General features: G+C 37.0%; 1 protein-coding gene across 1 annotated transcript; it reads right to left on the minus strand.

The window, feature by feature from the left end:
• Window positions 1-4792: 4792 nt before the first annotated feature.
• LOC140240515 (NXPE family member 3-like) lies at window positions 4793-19684 on the minus strand. Its single transcript, XM_072320281.1, has 4 exons — window positions 19010-19684; window positions 14668-14828; window positions 9108-9163; window positions 4793-5601 (listed from the first exon to the last, which is right to left on the minus strand). Exons 1-4 carry the CDS (start codon window positions 19682-19684, stop codon window positions 4793-4795), a joined length of 1701 nt encoding a protein of 566 aa, XP_072176382.1.
• Between the last annotated feature and the right edge of the window lie 2149 nt (window positions 19685-21833).

Raw genomic sequence — 21833 nt, forward strand, 5'->3', positions numbered from 1 at the left:
ATCCAAATGAAAAGTTTCGATTGCCACGGATTTCCAATTTAATTGTATTACCACCACATTCCCTGATGTCTCAGCTTTAAGCTGATACCAAATATGGCTGCCACCTTTTGCCACTTTTTTTGTTAGAGCCCATTTTCTGCTGCACATTACGTCTATTTTGGACCTGGCAGCCGCTTAGGAATTCTGCTATCATACGGCGCCGCATGAGGGCGACATTACTTTTTAATTTATTTTTTATTCTTGCACGTTAAAGGCCGGGAAACAAATATGATAAACACTGAACAAGATGTAAACAGAGTTATAAAATACATGTATAGGGCTAGTTCCGGCTCCTAAAAGACCCCTCTTCCAAAGATAAAAGAGTACATAACTGCACATAGCTAAAGTCATAGCCATAATTATTGTCCATATTATTATCATAGCCACTACTGTTGACAAGCTATTCCCTCTGCGATAACATACTGTATGAGCACCTAAATACTTCGATCCTACTCTTGACATATGCAGATAAAACGTTATACACAATATCACAGAGATTTCATTCTCATCGGCTACTCTTTGGAAGCAAAGTCTGTTGCTTTCCGACCGCTCACCAAAGTGTATCAGATAGTAGTCAGATGAATCCGATTGTTTCGGTCGACTATCAGGTCAGTGTCAGACATGCTCGGGTGATCCTCATCGGACGATCTTGCCTCATCGGATCATGCCCGACCTGACCAATACAAATCGGATTCATCAGACTGTGATTCCATTCACTCTGTGGTTTGCCGGAAGCAATAAACTTTGCTTCCGACGACTGACTGATGAGAGAGAGAGAGAGAGAGAGAGAGAGAGAGAGAGAAAAACATACTTGTGGAACGAGGGATGAATTTACAATTTTATTTAATAGTGATTCCGATAGATTTTTCATTAAAAAAATATAGCTTTTTCAAGTAAACTTTCATACACGGCAGACTCATTCTTAGTTACTATAAGTAATTATAACCTTTCATTTTTTTTCTGATTACTGACTTCACAATTTGTTATCTTTCCATTAAAATTAGACACAATGGCTTTTAGAGTGTTGCGCTCCATGGCATATGCCTAAGGTTAGAAAGTAGAGAGATTGATTTTAAATCACACATTTATGTCCTGCTATAGAATAGAGTGAAGAAATTCACTCAAAAGTACAACGTACATCATAAACATATATTCTCACTAATTTACACGGACAACAGTATTAGTTTACAGTTCGTGTGTAGAATAAGGAACCACCAGCATGAATTCGATTTTTTTAACGAAACCCGAATGTTTATACACTTTCTGTGTCAAAATATGTAAGCATCTTGTATTCAGTGGTAGTAGATAAGCAGTGTCAATAAATGTGAAAATATAAATCCACCCCTTTTCAAATATTATTAATCTTTAAAGAAAAAAAAAACAGCCTAAGATTTGCATTGCTTTATTCATCATTTACAGACAGATTTTTGGTAACCAATGAAAAATCAGCATCACAGTGACGTCACATGAGCTTGAAATTATGTTCAATCAATTCTACGCCCCAAATTACCCCTACACACCAAATTTGGGTAAAAAGAAACCATGGAATATAATTTTGGCGCACTTTGAGCTCATTCTGGCCCACTGTGCGACGCTGTACAGCGTCGATAAATATTGTACGAAACCACTGACTGCGACCAGCAGCGTGCAGCCCATTGTACGCATAGCTGCGACCAGCAGCCCCATACGCATAGCGTAATGGGGCTTCGCATTGTAGCATTCAGGATCATGACAGAATTAGTATCGCGGGTAAATGCAGAGCTACCAAGTCTCACGCATTCTGCGTGAGACTCAAGCATTTAGGGGCCATCTCCCGATCTCACGCATGACACCCATTTTTCTCACGCATCAGGCGAAGTCTGCAACTTGGGCCTATAATAATGAGCAAAGCTCAAAAGATTAAAATGATAGTTGCAAATGAAGGTATATTTCCCTTTTGTCTTATAGTCACTTAAGTATGCACCTGATCGCACCATTAAGAGCTGAAAATTGAAAAAGCTCCCAACGGTGGGACTCGGGCCACAGGGGGGAAAAAACCCTTCCACAACCTCGCTCGCGCGCATATTCGCATGCCGAGATGCCGAGTCATGAAAATCTCACTCATAGAACTTTTTTTGAACTTGGCATCCCTGTAAATGTCAACTTAAAATCCAAAAATTTCTTCGATTTGAAGACTTACCAATTAAGTTGAAGTATTGAAAACAGGCTTCGAACAACGTTTGGTTCTGCCAATAGTCCCTTTCTGTTCGAATTGATGACTGAATGTGACTCGGTCGAGAGGACCTTGGGAGAGCTACATACACTGGATACCATGGCCAGCGCATGCGCACATAAACATCTTATCCGTTCATGGATTTGAAATTTGTGTGCATGTGATGTGTTCGCATGCACTGGCTGTAGTATTCAGTGTACTGTATGTAGCTCTCCTAAGGTCCTGTCGACCGAGTCACATTCAGTCATCAATTCGAACAGAAAGGGACTATAGGCAGAACCAAACGTTGCCCGAAGCCTGTTTTCAATACTTCAACTTAATTGGTAAGTCTTCAAATTGAAGAATTTATGGGATTTTAAGTTGACATTTACCCTGCGATACTAAATCTGTCATGATCCTGAATGCTACAATGCGAAGCCCGATTACGCTGTGCGTATGGGACTGCTGGTCGCTATGCGTATGGGGCTGCTGGTCGCAGTTAATTGCATGATTACTAAGACATGAGAGCACTTTGGGGCGAGTAAGTCTCACAGTGTTAGTTATATGAAAGGTACTTTAACCTGAAACACAAACTAAGACAAGGAAATTCAAGGACACTTTTGAGGTACCAAAACTTTTTATCATCTTTAATTACACTCCGCTTGAAATGATTTAATCTACTAATTTCCTCGGTGTTGATGTACAAGGTTATAAATTGTCATGGAATAGCCTTAAATGACTGTTGCATAATTGTATATCGGGACAATGGAATTATCAGTGACCTGAAATAAATTCCCCACTCATAAATGATTTACCTTTATAATAGCAATATCATAATCTTATTTTACGAGTACTGAAATTACTGTATTCTCGCTTTATAGGGAAATACTTATCAATTATTTATATTTTAACAAAATCGAATTCTATAACAAAATAGGCCTCAAGAATTTTATGTTTATTTTCTTTGTTTGATAAGTACTTTATTTTCTGCAAATCACTATACATAAGTTACATAATAATGAACATGTGGGAAATATACAAAGTAAATTTAAAACAAAGTCGTTTGACTTGCATAAACAACGATATAGTAGGAAATTAATGCTATAATATACAATATGCATGTCTATGCAGCAGGGATTACAATAACAAGCTTATTGAAGTTAAGAAGAGATTATGCAGAGGGCCGCCATTGTAAGCATTGCTTGAAAAAATGGCCGGCCCGAGGAAAAAAGTAGGGACGTACTAGATTCGTAACAATACAAATTCTGCTGCGAAGATAGCAGGGTAAAATAAACTCTGACGTGTGATGATGGTGAATGTGCGTGCAAGCGCTTGAAAGTGCACAAGGGCAGATAGGCTAGAATTTAGAATAATAGGATTGGTTTGCTGGAAGAGGGAACGATATGCGATGTTGCTATCGGGAGACCAACATAAGTCGTAAATTATTTGTTTTTAGTTCGTATTTGAAGTATACTGTAATAAAATGTGCTTCTTTAATTTTGCTTTGAATGAAAACAAGGAGGCACATTGTTTCAACTCCTCAGGAAGAGTGTTCCATGTATCCGGACCGTGATGTCTGATCGACTTTTGAGCAAGTAAAAACTTTGGATTACTTAAATGAAAATCATGGGAACGACGGGTAGGGTATGAGTGAATATGGTCATTGGTTACTAGGGCATTATGAAAAAAAATAGTAATAAATGAAATGTCAAATATATACAACCACGTGGTCGTACCGATTGTCAATTGGTTCTTAATTACAAAATTCTTAAGGTTGAATTTTGTTTTCTTATCGATTACTGTAGAGTTTATTTTCATTTTCACGGAGATTTAGTGGCCAAGAGTCTTTGAGGATGGATTCTGTACAAAATGCCAGTGTTTAAAAATACCCTGTAAAGTACGGTCTAACGAATTTCCCTTAGCTTTACTTCGCACAATTCTCGTACAAACTATGTACATTTGTTTATACAGGACCGAATATTTCCAATACACTCTTCTGAAAAGAAAAAAGGAATGCACTCAGACTTGCTGTATCTACAATAGATTCAAAGACATCTATTTTTGTTCTATTTTTGATTTGTTGCTCTCGTATTCAGACTACTTTATTGCAAAACAAAATTTGATTTGAACTTAAATTTGGAGGTTTATGAAAAAAAAAAGTTTTCACATTTCGCTCCAAAAATCCGCCGACAAACAGATAAAAACAAACAAATCAAACATGAAAACAGCCCAGGGCAAAATTGAGTTTACACCCTTCATTCTGCGAAAAAAAGGCTAAAGCGAGGGAACATGTAGGAGAATAATTATACATATCTTCACAAAAATGACAAAACAAATGAAATACGAAGCAATTAACACTTATGCAAACTCTCCGTTAGGTGGAAGGAACATCACTTTTTAACTAATACTAAGCCTCAATCTAAGATCATGCTTTTTCTCTCAAAATATAATGATATCAAAAGTCATTTTCGTCCTTTCATCACAGCAAGATTTCAAATCTTAAAGACTGCAAGGAAGATGATTAAACGATGCTTCTCTACCACCCTCCCCCACAACTCCTGTTTAAGCTTCTGGACAAATATATGATAGCACTTGATTGCTGATATTCTCTATATGCGGCGGTAGTGGATGAACATAAGGTGCAGCAAATTGGGCATTAGTCATATCCCAGGCATCGAGGAAACCCACGTGATTTTCCTCAGAGATGATTCTTGTCAATCTCCAGTTGAGGTCCCGCATAATCCAGTCGCTGTTCGTCAGATAGTGCTCCACAAGTTTGTGCTCTCTAGTGTTCAAACTTTTGAACAGTACTATAGTCTGAGGACTTCTCTCACGTAGACGATGGATGGCGTCAACGATGGAGTGAATGCGAGCCTCGAAGATAGGTGGCAAGTGTTTGGTGAAATGCGCCCCCACTGCCAACACTATCACGGTGACATTTTCGTCGTCACGGATACTATCCAAGACATTAACCACATACTCAATGCATGATGTTATCTCCCAATTGCTTCCACGACTGATTGGATATCCGTGAAACCGAAATGATATGTCAATGTCATATTTACTTTTTACCCCTTTCATCGGTCCGATGAACCATGAAGGAAACTTCCTTGATGTGCTGGTCTTTAGTTTAAATGTCTTCGCGTAATATTCAAAAAGTTGTCTGATGGTAGAGTCGCCGAGCAGACGAACGCTTTTGTTTTGTAGACATGACATGGCTTCTTCCTTAGAGAACTGGCGAATCTTACAGCTGCCGGAATACCAGTACTTTTCCCAATAGAAGCCAGCGACCTCAGCTTGACTGCCAAGAGCAGTGGGATGGCAAGAAGGCAGTCGAGCTAGTACCTCGCTGTGAACCACCGAGGAAACACCTTTAACCGAGAAGGATCGATATAAAAGTTAAATAAGGGTTCATAGTATAGTAAACGGACAATGTCTATCATTATATGACCCGGCTTTATTTTCATTCGTGTTCTACAAGGAATTAAAGGACAAGTTCACCTTCATTAACATAAGGATTGAGAGAATGTAGCAATATTAGTAGAACACATCATTGACAGTTTGAGGAAAATCAGACAATCCGTTCAAAAGTTATGAATTTTTGAAGTTTTTGTGCAGTCACCGCTGGATGAGAAGACTACTGCATCGTATGATGTCACATGCGTATACAACAATACAATGTATAAGGAAAATATAAAGAGAATTTCACAAAATTTCATGGTCTGAAAAAAGTACACATTCACTTGACTCATTACTGACATATGTTGTGGATAATATTATTCCCATTGCCTTTAGAAAGAGACAAGTCAAGTGCTCTTTAATTATGCGGAAAAAGTGAAAATATGTTGAATTTTCTTTAAATTTTCTTTGTACTGTTGTACTCATATGACATCACGAGCCTTAGTAGTCTCCTCATCCAGCAGTTCCAACACAAAAATTTTAAAAATTCATAACTTTTGCATCGATTGTCCAATTCTCCTCAAACTTTCACCGATGTGTTCTACTAATGTTGCTGCATTCTCTCAATCCTTATTTTAATAAAGGTGAACTTGTTCTTTAAAGTAAGTTTAGCTTTGTTACAGTATCATCCGTATTTTCAAGCGTCCTGGATCAAGATTAGCAGCGAATTTCATATTGCACAAAATTAATGATCAGATGAAATGCTAATTTGGGCTAAAGAATAAAGTTGCCCGAGTTTGCCAAGGTGGCAACCAAGTTATTTTTACCTCAATGCCCATCTAAAACAAGAATCATCAACAACAACAACAACAACAACAACAACAACAACAACAACAACAACAACAACAACAGCAAGCCTTTGTTCCTAAAAGAGGATTTCCGGGTTTTCGGGACGACGCTAAAACTTATGCTTCTGGTCGACATGACGACTTCACCCCTAGAATTCGTTGTTACAAAACAGCGAAAATGTAGTGTAAGGGATTCATTTCAAGCCACCCCCCCCCCCAAAAAAAAAAAGAAAGAAAGAAAGAAAGAAAAAAGAAAGAACATTTAGCCATATTATACTCAGGTAAGTGGGGGAAGTGTATGTATTAGTTCTGATTATGAAAAGCAAAGTGAATGAGCAATTGAATTCGATAGCACCGCAAATCTCAAATTATAACTTCCAATATCTTAGAAAGATAAACAGGATCATCCCACTTGCCCGACACCCACAAGTCATATACAGCCCCCGAGCTCGACATTGACAAAAGGTTCAAGAGTCAGTCAACGTGTCATACAGCCCATGAGCTCGAAACTAGGTAAATAGGCTAATTAGTCCGAAACAAGCCAAACAATGTCCACGACACCGACACTATGATTATTCGTGTACATTAAGTCCCATGATGTAATGCGTGTCGCACTCATGGGCCTTTTTTGTCAATTGTCGAGTTGGTGGGCTGCATGAGTCTTGTGCTGTGTGACTCGTATGCTGTATGACTCTTGGGCTGCATGACTTGTTTGTGTCGCATTCTTGATGTGCACTCCATGAAATATCATTTCTAATTACACAATCACAAGACGTAATGTACTTTTATACTTAAAAAAGAGAAAGTGGACAAGCGAGGAAATTGCATGTCGAAAAAACAACCACATTCGAATGGCGAATATACACGTTTACATGATATTCAAAGTGACCATTCAAAGAAAATCATTATTTGGCACAAATGTATGTGCTGTGTTTATGCTAGAATCTTGTAAAGGACAAAATGTAAGACTCTTGCTCATTCCACAACGGGGAATGCAATGAGAGCAAAGAGAAAATTAGTACGATGTCTGCGGTAATGCAAGCACTTCAGATGAATTCGGGAAAATTCGGCGAAGGTTTTACAGACGTAATAAAATGGAACAATCTAACAGCAGCAGAGACGTGGCACAGCTCACATAAGTGTATTCATTGCTACTGAAGAATTACCCTAATTGTGATATTCTTCGAAAGAAAAGGCGGCACAGAACGCTCCTTTACCAGTGCCCAGCCTAGAAACCATCACCGGAAACGCATATTTAATATTTTAGAATGCAAGGGCCATCGCATTTTCTAGTTTGAAAAGCCCGTCTAACAATGGTGACTGTAAATGAAAAGCAAACCACCCTGCGCGGCAGTGCGGCTGAATGCATAACTCAAATAGTAAAATAGCAAGGTCAAGGGAATACTGACAATGATTTTTGCCGAAGTGTTCGGGGCGGGCAAGTGCATGATAGACATGGAATTTTACTTTTTATTAGAAAGATTGTCGTTACTGTTGTTGTTTTTAAAGCAGATCATTCAAATGACGCGGAAAAGCGTTAGATTCACTTTGCAATGGTATGGCATTTATCCCGGCTAAATATCAATAAAGCGCTTACCAAGGAAAACAGTCACACCTGTGAACCTGTGCATTGTCTGTAGGACGTAGTTTGCTTTTGCTTGCTAATTACATTAGATGGCGTCACAACAGTAACTATTAGGCGTGTTCAGCGAGTTTCAGTAGGTTTTCGAAAATAGAAAGGAGAATGGTATTCCCCTCGCTTAATGTTGCACAAATCTTTTCCGTGTGGTCGGGAATTGAAATAACTGGAGCTGGCTTAAACCACTAGCAAAACTGCTTACTCTCTGAAATATTCTGTGGAAAAAAAAATACGACTGATTATCTCCGATGCCAGTTCTGGCAAGGTCAAATAAGTAAATCTTAATTTGGTTTTCTATTCTTTTTCAATTTAATTCAATTAACATTTATTTTCATTTTTTCCAATTATGACATGACATAAGCTGGCCATTTGCTAGTTTGGAAGATAACAGATAAAAGGTAAGACATATACGTAAGATTAAACAGGTAAAACTATTCACAAGTTCAGCAAACAAGTTTTAAGATAAGTAAATATTCAGTGTATACGTAATAAGCGTAGAGAAAATTAGTACGATGTCTGCAGTAATGTGGCGTGATAATGCAAGAGGACCAAGAACAGAAAAACACGTAGCATCTATAGCAGCTTGATAAAACTTGATTATTTTAGGAAGAAAACCCAATTAAAAAAAAAAGCTTAAAAAATGTATAGAGCATGCCCCTTACACAAAAGGGACAACATCCTTTATCAGTCTCCATTTCGTACAATATATCTCTGCCTGACAGCGTATTCTGATATTTTTCTCAAGATCAGTCAATAGCATACTAGTATACAGGGACCTCACTACTTTGACACGGAATCGCCTGATCCAAGAAAGGACGATGTAAGATAATCATATTCTTTGTGCCATCACCATGTCTAAAATGTTTAGTTGCAGGAATGTTGGCACTAACATAATCGCATAGACTTGCTAATGGAACCGTGCGAGGAAATTACAATCATTGATTCTTTCAAGGTATTAAAGTAAAAAATGATTACCAAACGACTACTTTACCTTCGCGAGATTCAACTTTCACCGTTTCTACGTCTCCGGAAATATTCACATAGGCTCTGCAAGTGGATAATCAAATTCATCACATGGTTTTGAAAAGTTATAGGAAATAAATCATCATTTTTTTTTTTTTTTTTTTACATACTACCTGTTGAACAAAATTGCGCGGCTATTACGTAATTTGTCAACATGTCGTATCATTTATTTTTCAGATGCAAGAATTTTAGTAGCTTATAACAGTAAAAAAAAAAACAGTAAAAAGCAAAACAAAAACTACAATCAATGCGTCTAAAATCCCACAAGCTAACCTGGATTTCCCTCCCGTAACTTGAAAGCTTTGACCCAAAAACTGGGTGGTGCAGATGCCGGTCTGATGCCATCTCTAAAACCACTCAAGATACCTACAACACTGTCTCTGGCCTGGCAACAAAGCCAAAGGGCTTCAACGGGTGGAGAAGCAAGTCTTCATGTCTTCATCCTGTTTCTATGGCAAATAATCACCCTCTGACCTCTGAGGAAGTGCTGAACATCATCAGATGTGGTTGCAATTAAGGCAATTGCAGGACTGATATGCATCTTTAGCCTGAGAATCCTGCAAATTTGGGGCTGATGTCGCCTACTGCTAAATATCGAAAAAGAGATCTTTGAAGAGAATAGGAATGACAGTTTTAGTTTTAAGACAAGACTGAATGCCTTCATGATGTCAAAGTGTATTATTATCAGCACCTGGGAACTGTGAGAGAACTGAAAGAGGTACATCAGATTGCTTCTTGGTTGTTGTTTAATGAATAGTTCGTAGAACGGGACAATTTCGTTTATGCCCTCACCAGCTTTTGTTGTTCTTTTAATTCAAGAAGAAAATCAAGTTTGCTCGATAATATCAAGGTGGTACTTCTATATTATATCATATTAAAGTGATGAAGGTGTATGATCCATTTCAAACTCGCTTCCGGATCCCCCCACCCCTTGCTGGAAAAAAAAAAAAACTACATTGTAAAGGGTTTTTAGTTTTGTCATTAATGTCCGATGTGTTTTTGTCCGCAAACATTGTATCTCTGCAGTACTGTACAGGATTTTTCTGTACCTTATTAAAAATGGTTTTAGGGGAATGCATCAAGCTTTGGTTTTTAGCTTCCCCTCCATTTTCAACATTATTTGATGAATACCATGCATCTACTCTTCTTAATATATTGACTTTTTGCCTGATGTTTAGTGCACTTATATTCTTTGTTGAAAACAAAAGAAAAGATATTAAATTATGTTAAACATCGTAGGGCTTATGAATATTAAATGCCTAGTGAAAATCCTAATTTGTGTGGCAAAATGGGACTTTTTCATCACAAAAGAATAAATTTTTGTTAAGAACATCCTTCAGATCCATGATCAGCACTAAATCTTGATAAACAATGTAGCTGCATGACAGAAAAAGCAGCAGATTGGTTTTCTATCTCCACGTATATTTTGGCCATTTATATTGTACAGGAGAATAAGAGTGGTGGCCATTTTGAATTTTTGCATTTAGAAGAATAAAAATACATGTACATGTAGGCCCTCTATATTGTAAGTGGCACCCAACATATTTGTATTGCACATGCAACACGTTAAAACAGCGTAGGTATGGGACTGGAAATACAGTAAATTTGTTTTATATTCCATGCATATTTTTTTACCATGCATATTGTACATAAGGATAGGAATGGCGGCCATTTTGAATTGAAAATGAGCTGTAAATACTAAATATACCTATAAAGAAGGAAAATTCTCTTGCATATGCAGATGGAGTAACTCTAGGAACAAAAATGTACAAAGTTTGGTGGAATAATTGGTCATAGAAAGCACATTATTGTGATTATTACGGCCAAATTAGCATATCTGGCTGTCATTTTGGATTTTTGCATTTTGCCGAAAATACTCAAGGTTACGCGAGTGGCATCAATCAGATTTGAAATCTGCACACTCAAATTGACAACAAACCCTCTAAAAACATTGTATATATCAAAAAACAAGGTTAGGTGCCTTCTAGCCTGGATTACAAACACTCACACACCAAATCACACTGCATACATGACTTATCATGGTTACCCGTTTCCTAGACTTACACCATACACCAAAAACTGACCAAACTTCTGACATGGGAGAAAAAAAAAGTAACCACCATGTAATGTTAATGATTACCGATTCCCAGACATTAATACATCAGAAGCCGGCCGAAACTGACCATGATTATGTCTGACTTGGGGAAGAAAGATTAAAAATGATAATCAGAATATATAATTCAAACCAATAATCTGTACACCTATCCCTGCCAACAATGGAGATAAATCATCGAAAACCAATCTCTACAAAATCTTCAATTGTTCCCATTTTTGAAAATGAAACCCAAGCTTGCCTGCTTTACCACAATTTTCTTTTCCTCCTCTATAAAATCCAAAATAATTTCCTTTATCTTTTCCCTCGTGGTTAAATTATTATTCTTTTTTTTTTTTTTTACTCATGACCGAAATATTACAACTTTCATCAAAATTCACGCATTCAACAGCATTCACACATTAATTCGATTTGAACTGCCTTGTAAGCCCAGGAAAATAACCCCTCCATTCCATAACCTCTAACTCAACTAAATCATAATGCTCAAAAAATAAGAAACTGCCACATTGGCTTTACTTTAACACAATTCAGAAATATATGTGAATAAGTTTCCCTTTCTAAATGACAATAAGAACAAAGGTTATCATTTTCACAAAAGCAAAAACAAAACAAACAAAAAAACACAAATACAAACACACACACACACACATACAGACAAGTTGCAAATTCCCCAAGATAGATCACTGAGAGCATTGTTAAGACAAAATCAGTTATTCAACTGAATCACCGTACTCGTCAAATGGATTGATTGCACGTTGGCTTATCAAAAAAGGTTGTAACGATGTGTTCATCATACTGCCCTCTTTTTACAGTTCGTCAATCACATTTTTTCTACAAGGTCATGCGACTCTCAATTGGATATGATACCCCAAAAACGGATGGTGGCAAGAGACGTTTTGTATACGTAGGTGTTTCTCTGTGGAACACTTTGGTTATCTATATGTTCCGTTTAACTCTTGTCTAGATATACATATGGAACACATCTACATAATTTCATGAAATAAGTTTCAATATCCACGATGGGCAATTCGATAGACAATCGGTATCAGCAATACCATTTATGTTTTGCCAGTAAAATTTCACTCTTACAATTCTTTACATATGTTATATTTCAAAAAAAAAAAATTTGTAAACACTTTTTCAACTTTATATTTTTCACAGAATATTTGACTGAAAGTTAATGTATCATGTATTATATTGAAAATCATTTAATTGGCTATCAACCTGGTTTGTCAACAAAAAGGAAAACTTTACGCATAAGTGAGCATCTTTGTTTTTCTCTTCCAAGGCACAAAAGTAGAAATTACAAAAATGAACAAGTTGTAATTTGTGCGTAAGTGCTCTTCCAGATAACAATAAGAACAAAAGACAAATTAAACACAATAAGAGACATAAATTAAGTAGCAAAGTTATACAATCCCATGTACCTATTCTTTGTCTCATGAATTCTTGAGTTAGTCGTTAGTAAATAAAGAATGAACTCAAGAAATTCCATTCATTTAATCATCTTTGTGCCTTTATTCAATATGCCATCTGAAGTTTGAGTTGATAGAAAATTCGTATTTTCCCCATTTAGTTTCCCACTTTGCTTTTGTTCGAGGTTATAAAGTGATAAAGAGAGTGACAACTTATTATTGCTATTGTATTCAAGTCCCTCATTGTGTTTAACTGGTATTTTGTTATCATTTCTATCTTGACGGGCTTTTGCCAATAAAAGACAACATAATATTTTTTTTTGAAACTTTCAGTTTTGTGTTCATCATTAATCAAATATTATAATGCATAGATTTTCATCAAAATTTCTATGAAAAATATGAACTCGAAAAAGAGTTTACTTTCTTTTTTTTTTCTTCTTTCTTTTGTTGAGTGTACTTTGGTGTGTTATGTGTTACGTTTGCAACTGTGTGTATGTGTATGCACTGCATGCTTGCTTTGTGTAACCTTCGTGGGCCCCTCTTAAAACCAGCCTTTTGTTATAAACGAGGGTGTTCAACCTCGAATTAAACTGACAAACTCTTTCTGAACAACTATTTCTGCATTCTGCTGATGGACCGTGTCCAATTCTGACACGGTCGGCTTGCGTACGTTCACGCCCGTTACATAAATAGACAATACTGGCATTGCTATTGAATGTGTGTGTTACGTGTGTGATGTGAAGAGCATGGTGTGTGTATATAAAGTAGGGCTGCTAAGTTTTTGTGGGTTTTTTTTTTTTCATTTCATTTTGCACAATACGTATTACTACCAGCCATTTAACGACTGTACCTTATATATATATATATATATATATATATATATATATATATATTCATCCCACAGCTAGCATGGCTTGGTAAAGATTAAGCGCATGAATAGACTATGTACTTTACAGCCTCTTTTCTCAGTAAATTCACACTTATCCGGAGCGTGTGCTTTCTTTCCAATATCTAGATAGGTTAGGAGAGTCCATTTGAAGTGAGTTACACATCATTCTAAAGATCAAAGTCTGCTATTTTAGAATCCGCTCTGAACTAAAAGTCCATCTCTAGCGATTTTTCGTCGGTTTTGTGATGCAGGGTCATAATATATTTGCATATAGATTTGAGCAATGCAGTAATATTATCAAAACACATTAGTTAAAATTGATTAAAATCGGACAGTCCGCTCAACAAAATCTATGGGTTTATGCAAGTTGTAGTGCCGCAAAAGCTGGATGAGAAGACTACAGCAGTTCGTGATGTCGCCACAGGACAACGATGTAAAGAATCATGCAAATTACTGCACTGCTGAGGCTGCTAGATCATCGGCCCGAAAAAAAACAACAACAACAACAACAACCCAGAATTACTTACGTTATTGCGAATCAGCCACAGGAGATGAAATTCAAGAGATATTTCAGCAATGTATATACGTATTTTAGAGTCAAAGTACGGGCATTTCAGCATTGCCACGTGATCATTGTGAGCAGGGCAGTGGAAGAAAGTCCTTAACAAGATTGAAGTAAAAAGGTTGTTGCTGAAGAATGTTTATTAGAAGCGTATGTTCTTTCTAAACATTGTGAAATGATACATTTCGTTACGAATGATATTCATTGCTGCCTAGCACGATGCAACGAATAAGGGGGAAAAAGAATTCATTAAAAGAAAGGAATCCATCATGCATTACTATGAATTTGCGGTCAATCTACCGATCGCACAATACATGCATACCATTGTGTCCAGTCTTGGTTGTTGTTTATTTAGACTTTAGGCCTATTTGACATGAATATACGTATTCAGGCGTAACCAACAGCCAAATCTTGCAGATTTTCTTAAATGAAACAGTAGAAGAATTCCGAATATCAAATGCCTAACATTATTTCTTTCTCGAAGCTAAGATTCTGGTTAGTACTCTGACCTACTGACTCAAGGAGACGGATATGACCACTGTTTCTTACTTTTTGAAAGGCAGTATGCTATTCTTGTCATTAAATCGGGTTTCCTTCATTAGAGATCTTCGGGCGCGATGTCCAAACCAGTGCTCACATGACACGTTTTCAGGCTTTACGCAGAACCAAGGAGATCCACTGTTGTCGTCTGTGAAATTACACAGTGGACCCTTTTGTGATGCCAGAGGAGCAAAAGTCACACACAGAAAAATGTTAGAATGAGCATAAAATATGTCGTTCATTTCACAAAAATTAGGGAAGAGTACCTATTTCGCTCTGGAGGAAAAATCCGCCCTAAATAGTTGTTTTGACTAGAAGCTGAAAAAAAAAGAAGAAGAAAAGCTGACAAAGTTATATTTTTTTTTTTGTGTTGTCACCGATAGAATAAAAATTGGCAATTCTGTGAAATCACACACAAGCTCATCCCCATAATTTCTATTTCAAATATTTCAGAAAATTTTAATTTACAAAAAAAAAAGAATCTGTTTTTGATACGTTTTTTCGTTTATACAATTTCTTAAAAAACCCGAAATTGAATTGAATTGTATGTATGTACATAATACATACGTCTACACATACACGCACAATATACATGACATGAATATGATATGTGACCGTGCATCACAAAGCCAACAAAAAGTCGCACCCCTTGATTTTGCTTGAGGACTCCAAAAGGGTGAAACGGGTCAGCCAAGTCAATCTCAAGTTTTCCTTATTTTCTGAAAGAACTATTTTTGTCATTGCAGCATTAAATGAATTGGAAAGTGTGTTTTCAGCAGTTTTTCTAAAACCTCTTTTTTTGTAATAGAGTAGTGTGATCAGGCATGTCTTAGAGATCCGTTTATTTTCTTGAAAATCCTTTACACATCCTTCACTTTTAACTATAATAACTTTTGAAAGGATAGTGCTATCGTCCTGAAAGTTGGCATAAATTATGAACAGAATGCTTTAAGAAAGCATGCTCAATTTTAGCTTAATCTTTAATCTCTTCACTGCTGTTGCTACGGTGGTTGACATCATGTTGTTGTCCCATTCATCGCACAGCCAGCACGGTTTGGTAAGATTAAAGGGACATTCCAGACGATTTTCATAATTTCACATCATGTAGTACATAAATCGACAACTCCATGTATAGATTTGTGGAATTTATTGTGGTTCTTGAGCAGAGAAACAATACTTTGAAACACCTTAAACAAATTACACTGAACAAGGATGATGACATAGGAGGTTCACATATTTCAGAAATGTAGCAGTGTAATTCCATTACAATACCGCTTGCTTGCGAGTTCACCTGTGTATAATCTATGATGCCTTCTCCTTTTGTTCTGCTTCCTTGAGCCCTAACTCATGCATTCTTATGGTGACTCTGCCATGTCATCATCCTTGTTCATTGCAATTTGTTCAAAATTTTGAAAATATTCTTATTCTTCATCCCAATTATTAAAAATTCTGAAACTCTGTCCTCAGTATAACTAATTTATAGCTGTTCAAATGTAAAAATCTGAAAATTATCCGGAGGTCTCCTTTAAACACTTGAATAGACCGTGTACTTCAGAGCCTTTTCTCTCAGTTCACACTTTTCCAGAGTGTGCGCTTTGCTGATTTGATTTGATTTGATTTGATTTATTCACAAAATGCATATATACATACATTATTCACAAATATGCACATAGTTTGTACACGAAATATGTTATTATACATTTTGTGTGGATCGTCATAAGCTATGAAAAGCTTGACTGGGACGTTCAGTATGGATAACGTACACATAATTATTATGTACATAAACATCATTCAAAAAATGTATAATGCACGTTCAATCTATTCATAGATAGGGGAATGAAAGGAGAGAGAAAGAAAGAAAAAAAAAGATAGAGGGGAAGAAATAAGAAGAGAGGTACCCTACATCATGGTGGTTAAAGGAATACAAGATTGACAATTCTGGTAACACAGAAAGACTCGCTGCTATTATGTACGTGATGTACGTATGACCAAGGAGGTTGAAGAGATGGAGTAACAACAGAGTTATTCCCTTTGATCTATGTTCGAAGCCGCCGCTCAAAAATATTTGAAGCATGTGCCAAACAGGAACTGCCGCGCCGATACGAAGACAATTGACTCGTGTCTCATTGCATAATCGCCAGCCACTTTCAAAGGAAGAGATGTCTTTGTGATGGTAATTAATTTTCGCTATCCCTTCTTATAAAATCTAGGTGGTACAGACACGAGGATGCGCGAACAGAAATTGAGGAAAAAAATGCTGAAATGAAAATGAAAATTACTCGACTGGGCATACGCGGGCACTAATCTGATATATCTATCAATAAAGAATTATACTTGAGGATTATTACATATTAGTTTCATTTGGGGAAATAAAGTCAAAAAGTGATAAAACCAGCTTTCCAGGATGGTACAGTTTTAAACATTTTCACATGATACAGCTCTGATTTTACACTTTTGTGCAAGTTTCTGAACGGAATTGACTTTCGTTTTACATGCTTTATTATTAAGTGAAATTTCATTTCATTTAATAAATAGATAAGCAAAACATGGCCAACATTATGATAACGTTCAAAATGAATCTTCAGATAGCTCAGCAAGACGGCGGCTTGGAACATCGATCATCAAAGGCGCAAGTGCACCTGTGGAATTCTTTTGTACATCAATAGAAATCTGACAACTGTTTGAATAAATTACAGCCAGTTGGAACTCCATGTATAAAACTTCCTTGGTATGACAAAATAAATCTGTGAACATGGGGCAAGAGAGCAGGCTAGAACCATGCAAATGACATTGCAAAGAAGGGTATTCTTCACTAGTCTTCTAAAAGTATGTTTTGATTGGCACCGTCGTGCTTCATGTGTAAGAAAATTCCAGATGTCAGGACCGGCATGTCGTATGGATGGGTGGGCAAGGGCAGTTTTTGGATTTTCTAAGTGCACGTTTGTCGAGGTTCTGGTTGAATAACTATGAATAGCCGAATTAGAGCGAAACATGTTTAACAGGTTAGTGGGGAGTTCGTGGGAATGGAATCTAATAAACACAGCACTTAGTATTATGGAGAGTGTACGCAATTGAAAAAAAAAAAACAATGGGTTTGCATGAGACCTGTAATCCGAGTTCGTGCAAATACGGACTGCTTTTTTCTGAAGGAGAAGCAGTGAGTTGAATTTAGTCTCCTGACAAGCCCAAACGATATTGCAATAAGAAATATAAGGCAGAATTATAAATGGTGAACAATGTAGAGCTTGATATGTATGGTCTAAGTTTGTACAATATTCCAACTCCGTGTGCTACAGAAGTCACAACATTGGCAGTATGCAGATTCCAGTTCAACTTGTCATCTATAGTAACGCCTAAGAACTTCGTACTTTCTTTCTGTTCAATTTTCATGTCATCAATAATAATATCAAAATGAATGCCACTGTTTATTGATCGCTGACTTTTGAACTGTACAAAAATTAGTCTTTTCTACATCTAATGATAACTTGTTGCTTCTGAACCATTCGGAGACTTTGGGTAATTCTGTATTCATAGTGTCAACGAGACGCTCAAAATTATGATCAAAATTATGTTTCCTAAAACCATATTGACAAGACATGAGTAAATTATTTTTTTTTATCAAAAAGCCGTACAGTCTATGATATACAATTCTTTCGAGAACTTTTGACAGACTAGAGAAAATAGATATAGGACGATAATTGCTCATAAGGGAAGCACCTTCTTTCTTATGAATGGGTATAACTTTGGCAAGTTTCATTTTACGTGGAATAACACCAGTACGTAATGATAATTTGACAATATGAGTAAATGGGGTCACAATATTCAAAACTACATTTGAACGAATTAACAACTTGAATAATTTCACTATATGCTGCTGGAACCAAAAAAAAAAAAATATAGAAAACTCACATGGGGTTTCCATATTATACCTAAAATCTACCTTTGTTCTTGGCACCTTTGAAGCTTGATTAGGTCCAGTTGTTGTTTCCAATATCTATATAGGTTAGGGGAGTCTATTTCATTTGAGTTATAAATCATTTGAACGCTTAGAGGCTGCTCTTTTAAAATCTGTCCTTATTAACTAAAAATCCATGTCTGGCCACTTTTTGTTGGTTTTGTGATGCAGGGTTACATGTATATATATATATATTATATATATATATATATATATATATATATATATATATAATATGTGTGTGTGTGTGTGTGTGTTTGTGTTTGTGTGTGTGTACTTTCATAGATTTAGACGTATGTGCATTCTATATGCACATATGTATGCATGTCTGTGTGTATGTTTTTACAGTAGGTGCTTAAAAAGATCAATAGATTCCATTTCAACTTGAAAGCTTACGTATTTTGACGGCAGAGCAACATCGCACAAAGTGGCTTCTACTTTTGAGGAATTCTCAGTCCGAAAGCCTCCAAGATATCCGGCCTCGACGAACCCCTCACTTTGCACTTGCTGGAGAACATGAACGGCCTCGCTGGGGTGAACGAGGGTGACTTCAATGTTGACGAATCCGTCCCACTTGAGAGTGAAGAGAGCAGAGTATGTCCCATTGTCGTGGTCAATCACCTCTCCGTCTGTCGACGAACTGGCGGCGAAGGTCTGATTTTTGGTCAAAATTCTGGCGCGAAAGTAGTCCCCGCCGTAAGACTTCGTCTGGTTCAGACCGTTACGTGCTTGGATGACGAGTTCCAGCTGGTCGCAGACCTGGAACTCTCGGTGCTTTGGTCTCACCACGAATGATGAAAACTCTCCGCTCGTTACATCAGTGACGTTCTGCCACGATATATTCCGGCGGATGGCGTACTCCTTGAATCGCATGCTTTTTGTACTGACATTACGAGCGGGGCAAAATGGATGTGGCACAGTCCGTACAGTTTGAAGAACGGCTTCTGCACGTTTGCTCTCCGTATCCTCCCTGTATGGGTACTTCACAGTTGGGAGGAAAGATGAAATGAAAATATGTGATTGTCCGTCATGCTTGCTAAAGACATGAATGAGTTGTGCCCCAAAGTTCATCTTGTAGGAGAAATTTTATTAAACAATAACAAAGAGAAGATAATACAATCAGTGGCGTATCTGGGGGGGGGGGCAAGGGGGGCACGTGCCCTGGGCGCCACTCCTTGGGGGCGCAAAAAACAACGAGAAAAAAAAAACGAAGAAAAAGAAGAAAAAAAGGGAAAAAACGAAGAAGAAGAAGAAAAAAAAAAAAGAAGAAGAAGAAGAAGGGAAAAAAAAAACTCACCCGGAAGGGGGGAGGGAGAATGGTTGGGGAGGGGGCAGAAAACCAAATCAAACAAGATAAAAACAAAACATGATGATGACGCGGACAAAATGACAAAGTTTATTGTGTTCACACAAAAATTCCATGTTTTATGAGTGAAAATACAACAATTTTCGGCTCGCTCGCTGCGCTCGCTCGCCAAAATTTATATAAAAAAGAAGGTAAGAACAAAACGTGATGATGACAAAATGACAGTGTCTATATTGTGTTCACACATGTCATTTTATATTTAGCAGGCAAAATGTTACACGGAGCAGCGGCTGCAATTTCTTTCGTTCTGAAGCGATCCCGATTGGATCGAAAGAAGGCGCCAACGGTTTCGAACATACGGGGGGAGGGGGAGGGGGGGGTGCGCAAAAAAAAACCGAATCAAACAAGATAATAGCAAAACGTAATGATGTCGCGGAAATCTACAAATTTCGGCTCACTCGCTCGTACTAATTTAGAGTATTTTTTCAAGTCCTCAGTTTGTTGGTATAAATCGTTATCTATGAGGCCGTCACTATATCTTGATTAGAATTGTAAGATTTAATAAGCAAAAAATGACAAGAGTTTCATGATTTGTAAGCTGAAATACAAAAATTTGCTCTCTGCGCTCGCTCGTCAAAATTTGTATTAAAAAAGGAGAAGAAGATAAGAACAAAACGTAACGATGACGCGGACAAAATGATAATGTCGATTGTGTTCACTCGTGTCATTTTATATTTAGCAGGAAAAATGTTACACGGAGCAGCGACTGCAATTTCATTCGTTCTGAAGAGATCGCCGATTGGATCAAAAGAGGACGCCAACGGTTTCGAACATACGGGGGAGGGGGGCGCAAAAAAAATCAAAAAAAAAAGAAAAAACGTAATGATGACGCAGAAATATACAAATTTCGGCTCACTCGCTCGTACTAATTTAGAGTATTTTTTCAAGCCCTCACTTTGTTGGTATAAATCGTTATCTATAAGGTCGTCACTATAATTGTGAGATTTAATAAGCAAAAAATGACAAGAATTCCGTGTTTTGTAAGCTGAAATACAAAAATTTTCGGCTCGCTCGCTGCGCTCGCTCGCCAAAATTTATATAAAAAAAGATAAGAACAATACGTGATGATGACGAGGACATATACAAATTTCAGCTCACTCGCGCGCACTAATTTAGAGTATTAATTTAAAGTCCTCAGTTGCTTTTTTTTTTTTTGGTATAAACCGTTATCTATAAGGCCGTCACTATATCTTGATTAGAATGTAAGATTTGGTAAGCAAAAAATGACAAGAATTCCATGTTTTGTAAGCTGAAATACAAAAATTTTCGGCTCGCTCGCTGCGCTCGCTCACCAAATTTGCTCAAGTATTTTCACTTCGCTGATCACTTTTCGCTCACCAAAATCTATCAAAATTCATTACATTTAAATCACCCTCAAAAAGATCCCTTTTAAGTGCTTGAAAAGCATCATGTGGACTTTGTTTAAGTCCCTACCGGGATGGGGTTGGGGTTGAACACTTTTCAGAAATTAGAGGTGCAATTTTCGTGCTTGCCCCGGGCGCCGTTTTCCCTAGATACGCCACTGAATACAATAAGATACAATAAAATACAATATAATCATTTCTATAGCGCTATTCCAATGTCAATGACTGTTTTCACATTATTATAAAACAAAATTCAGTTGCAGGTTAGCGTTAAAAATAAAAGTCTTGAGGTTTTTCTTATAGACATCAAGGGATGGGGAAATGCGGACGAATTGTGGTAGATTGTTTCACAGAAGATCATTCTACTTTCTTGGTATTTCACTATCTATGTTTGAAAAGTCTACATCTGGTATAAGATTTAACAATACGTTGTTAACGTTCTCATGGGTACATTTCGAGACCTTACTCAAAAACTCCTTACACGTTTATC

This window comes from Diadema setosum, chromosome 17 (assembly GCF_964275005.1).
Source record: "Diadema setosum chromosome 17, eeDiaSeto1, whole genome shotgun sequence".
In the NCBI taxonomy this organism is placed as follows: domain Eukaryota; kingdom Metazoa; phylum Echinodermata; class Echinoidea; order Diadematoida; family Diadematidae; genus Diadema; species Diadema setosum.

Bases quoted from the DNA above. Each gene is read 5' to 3' on its own strand.
- LOC140240515 (XM_072320281.1), bottom strand. From the start codon at position 19,684: ATGAACTTTGGGGCACAACTCATTCATGTCTTTAGCAAGCATGACGGA. The intron at 9,164-14,667 runs GTAAGAAACAGT...ATCCACTTGCAG, and splicing joins AGCATACTGCCTTTCAAAAA to AGCCTATGTGAATATTTCCG. The intron at 5,602-9,107 runs GTAAAGTAGTCG...TCTCGGTTAAAG, and splicing joins GAAAGTTGAATCTCGCGAAG to GTGTTTCCTCGGTGGTTCAC.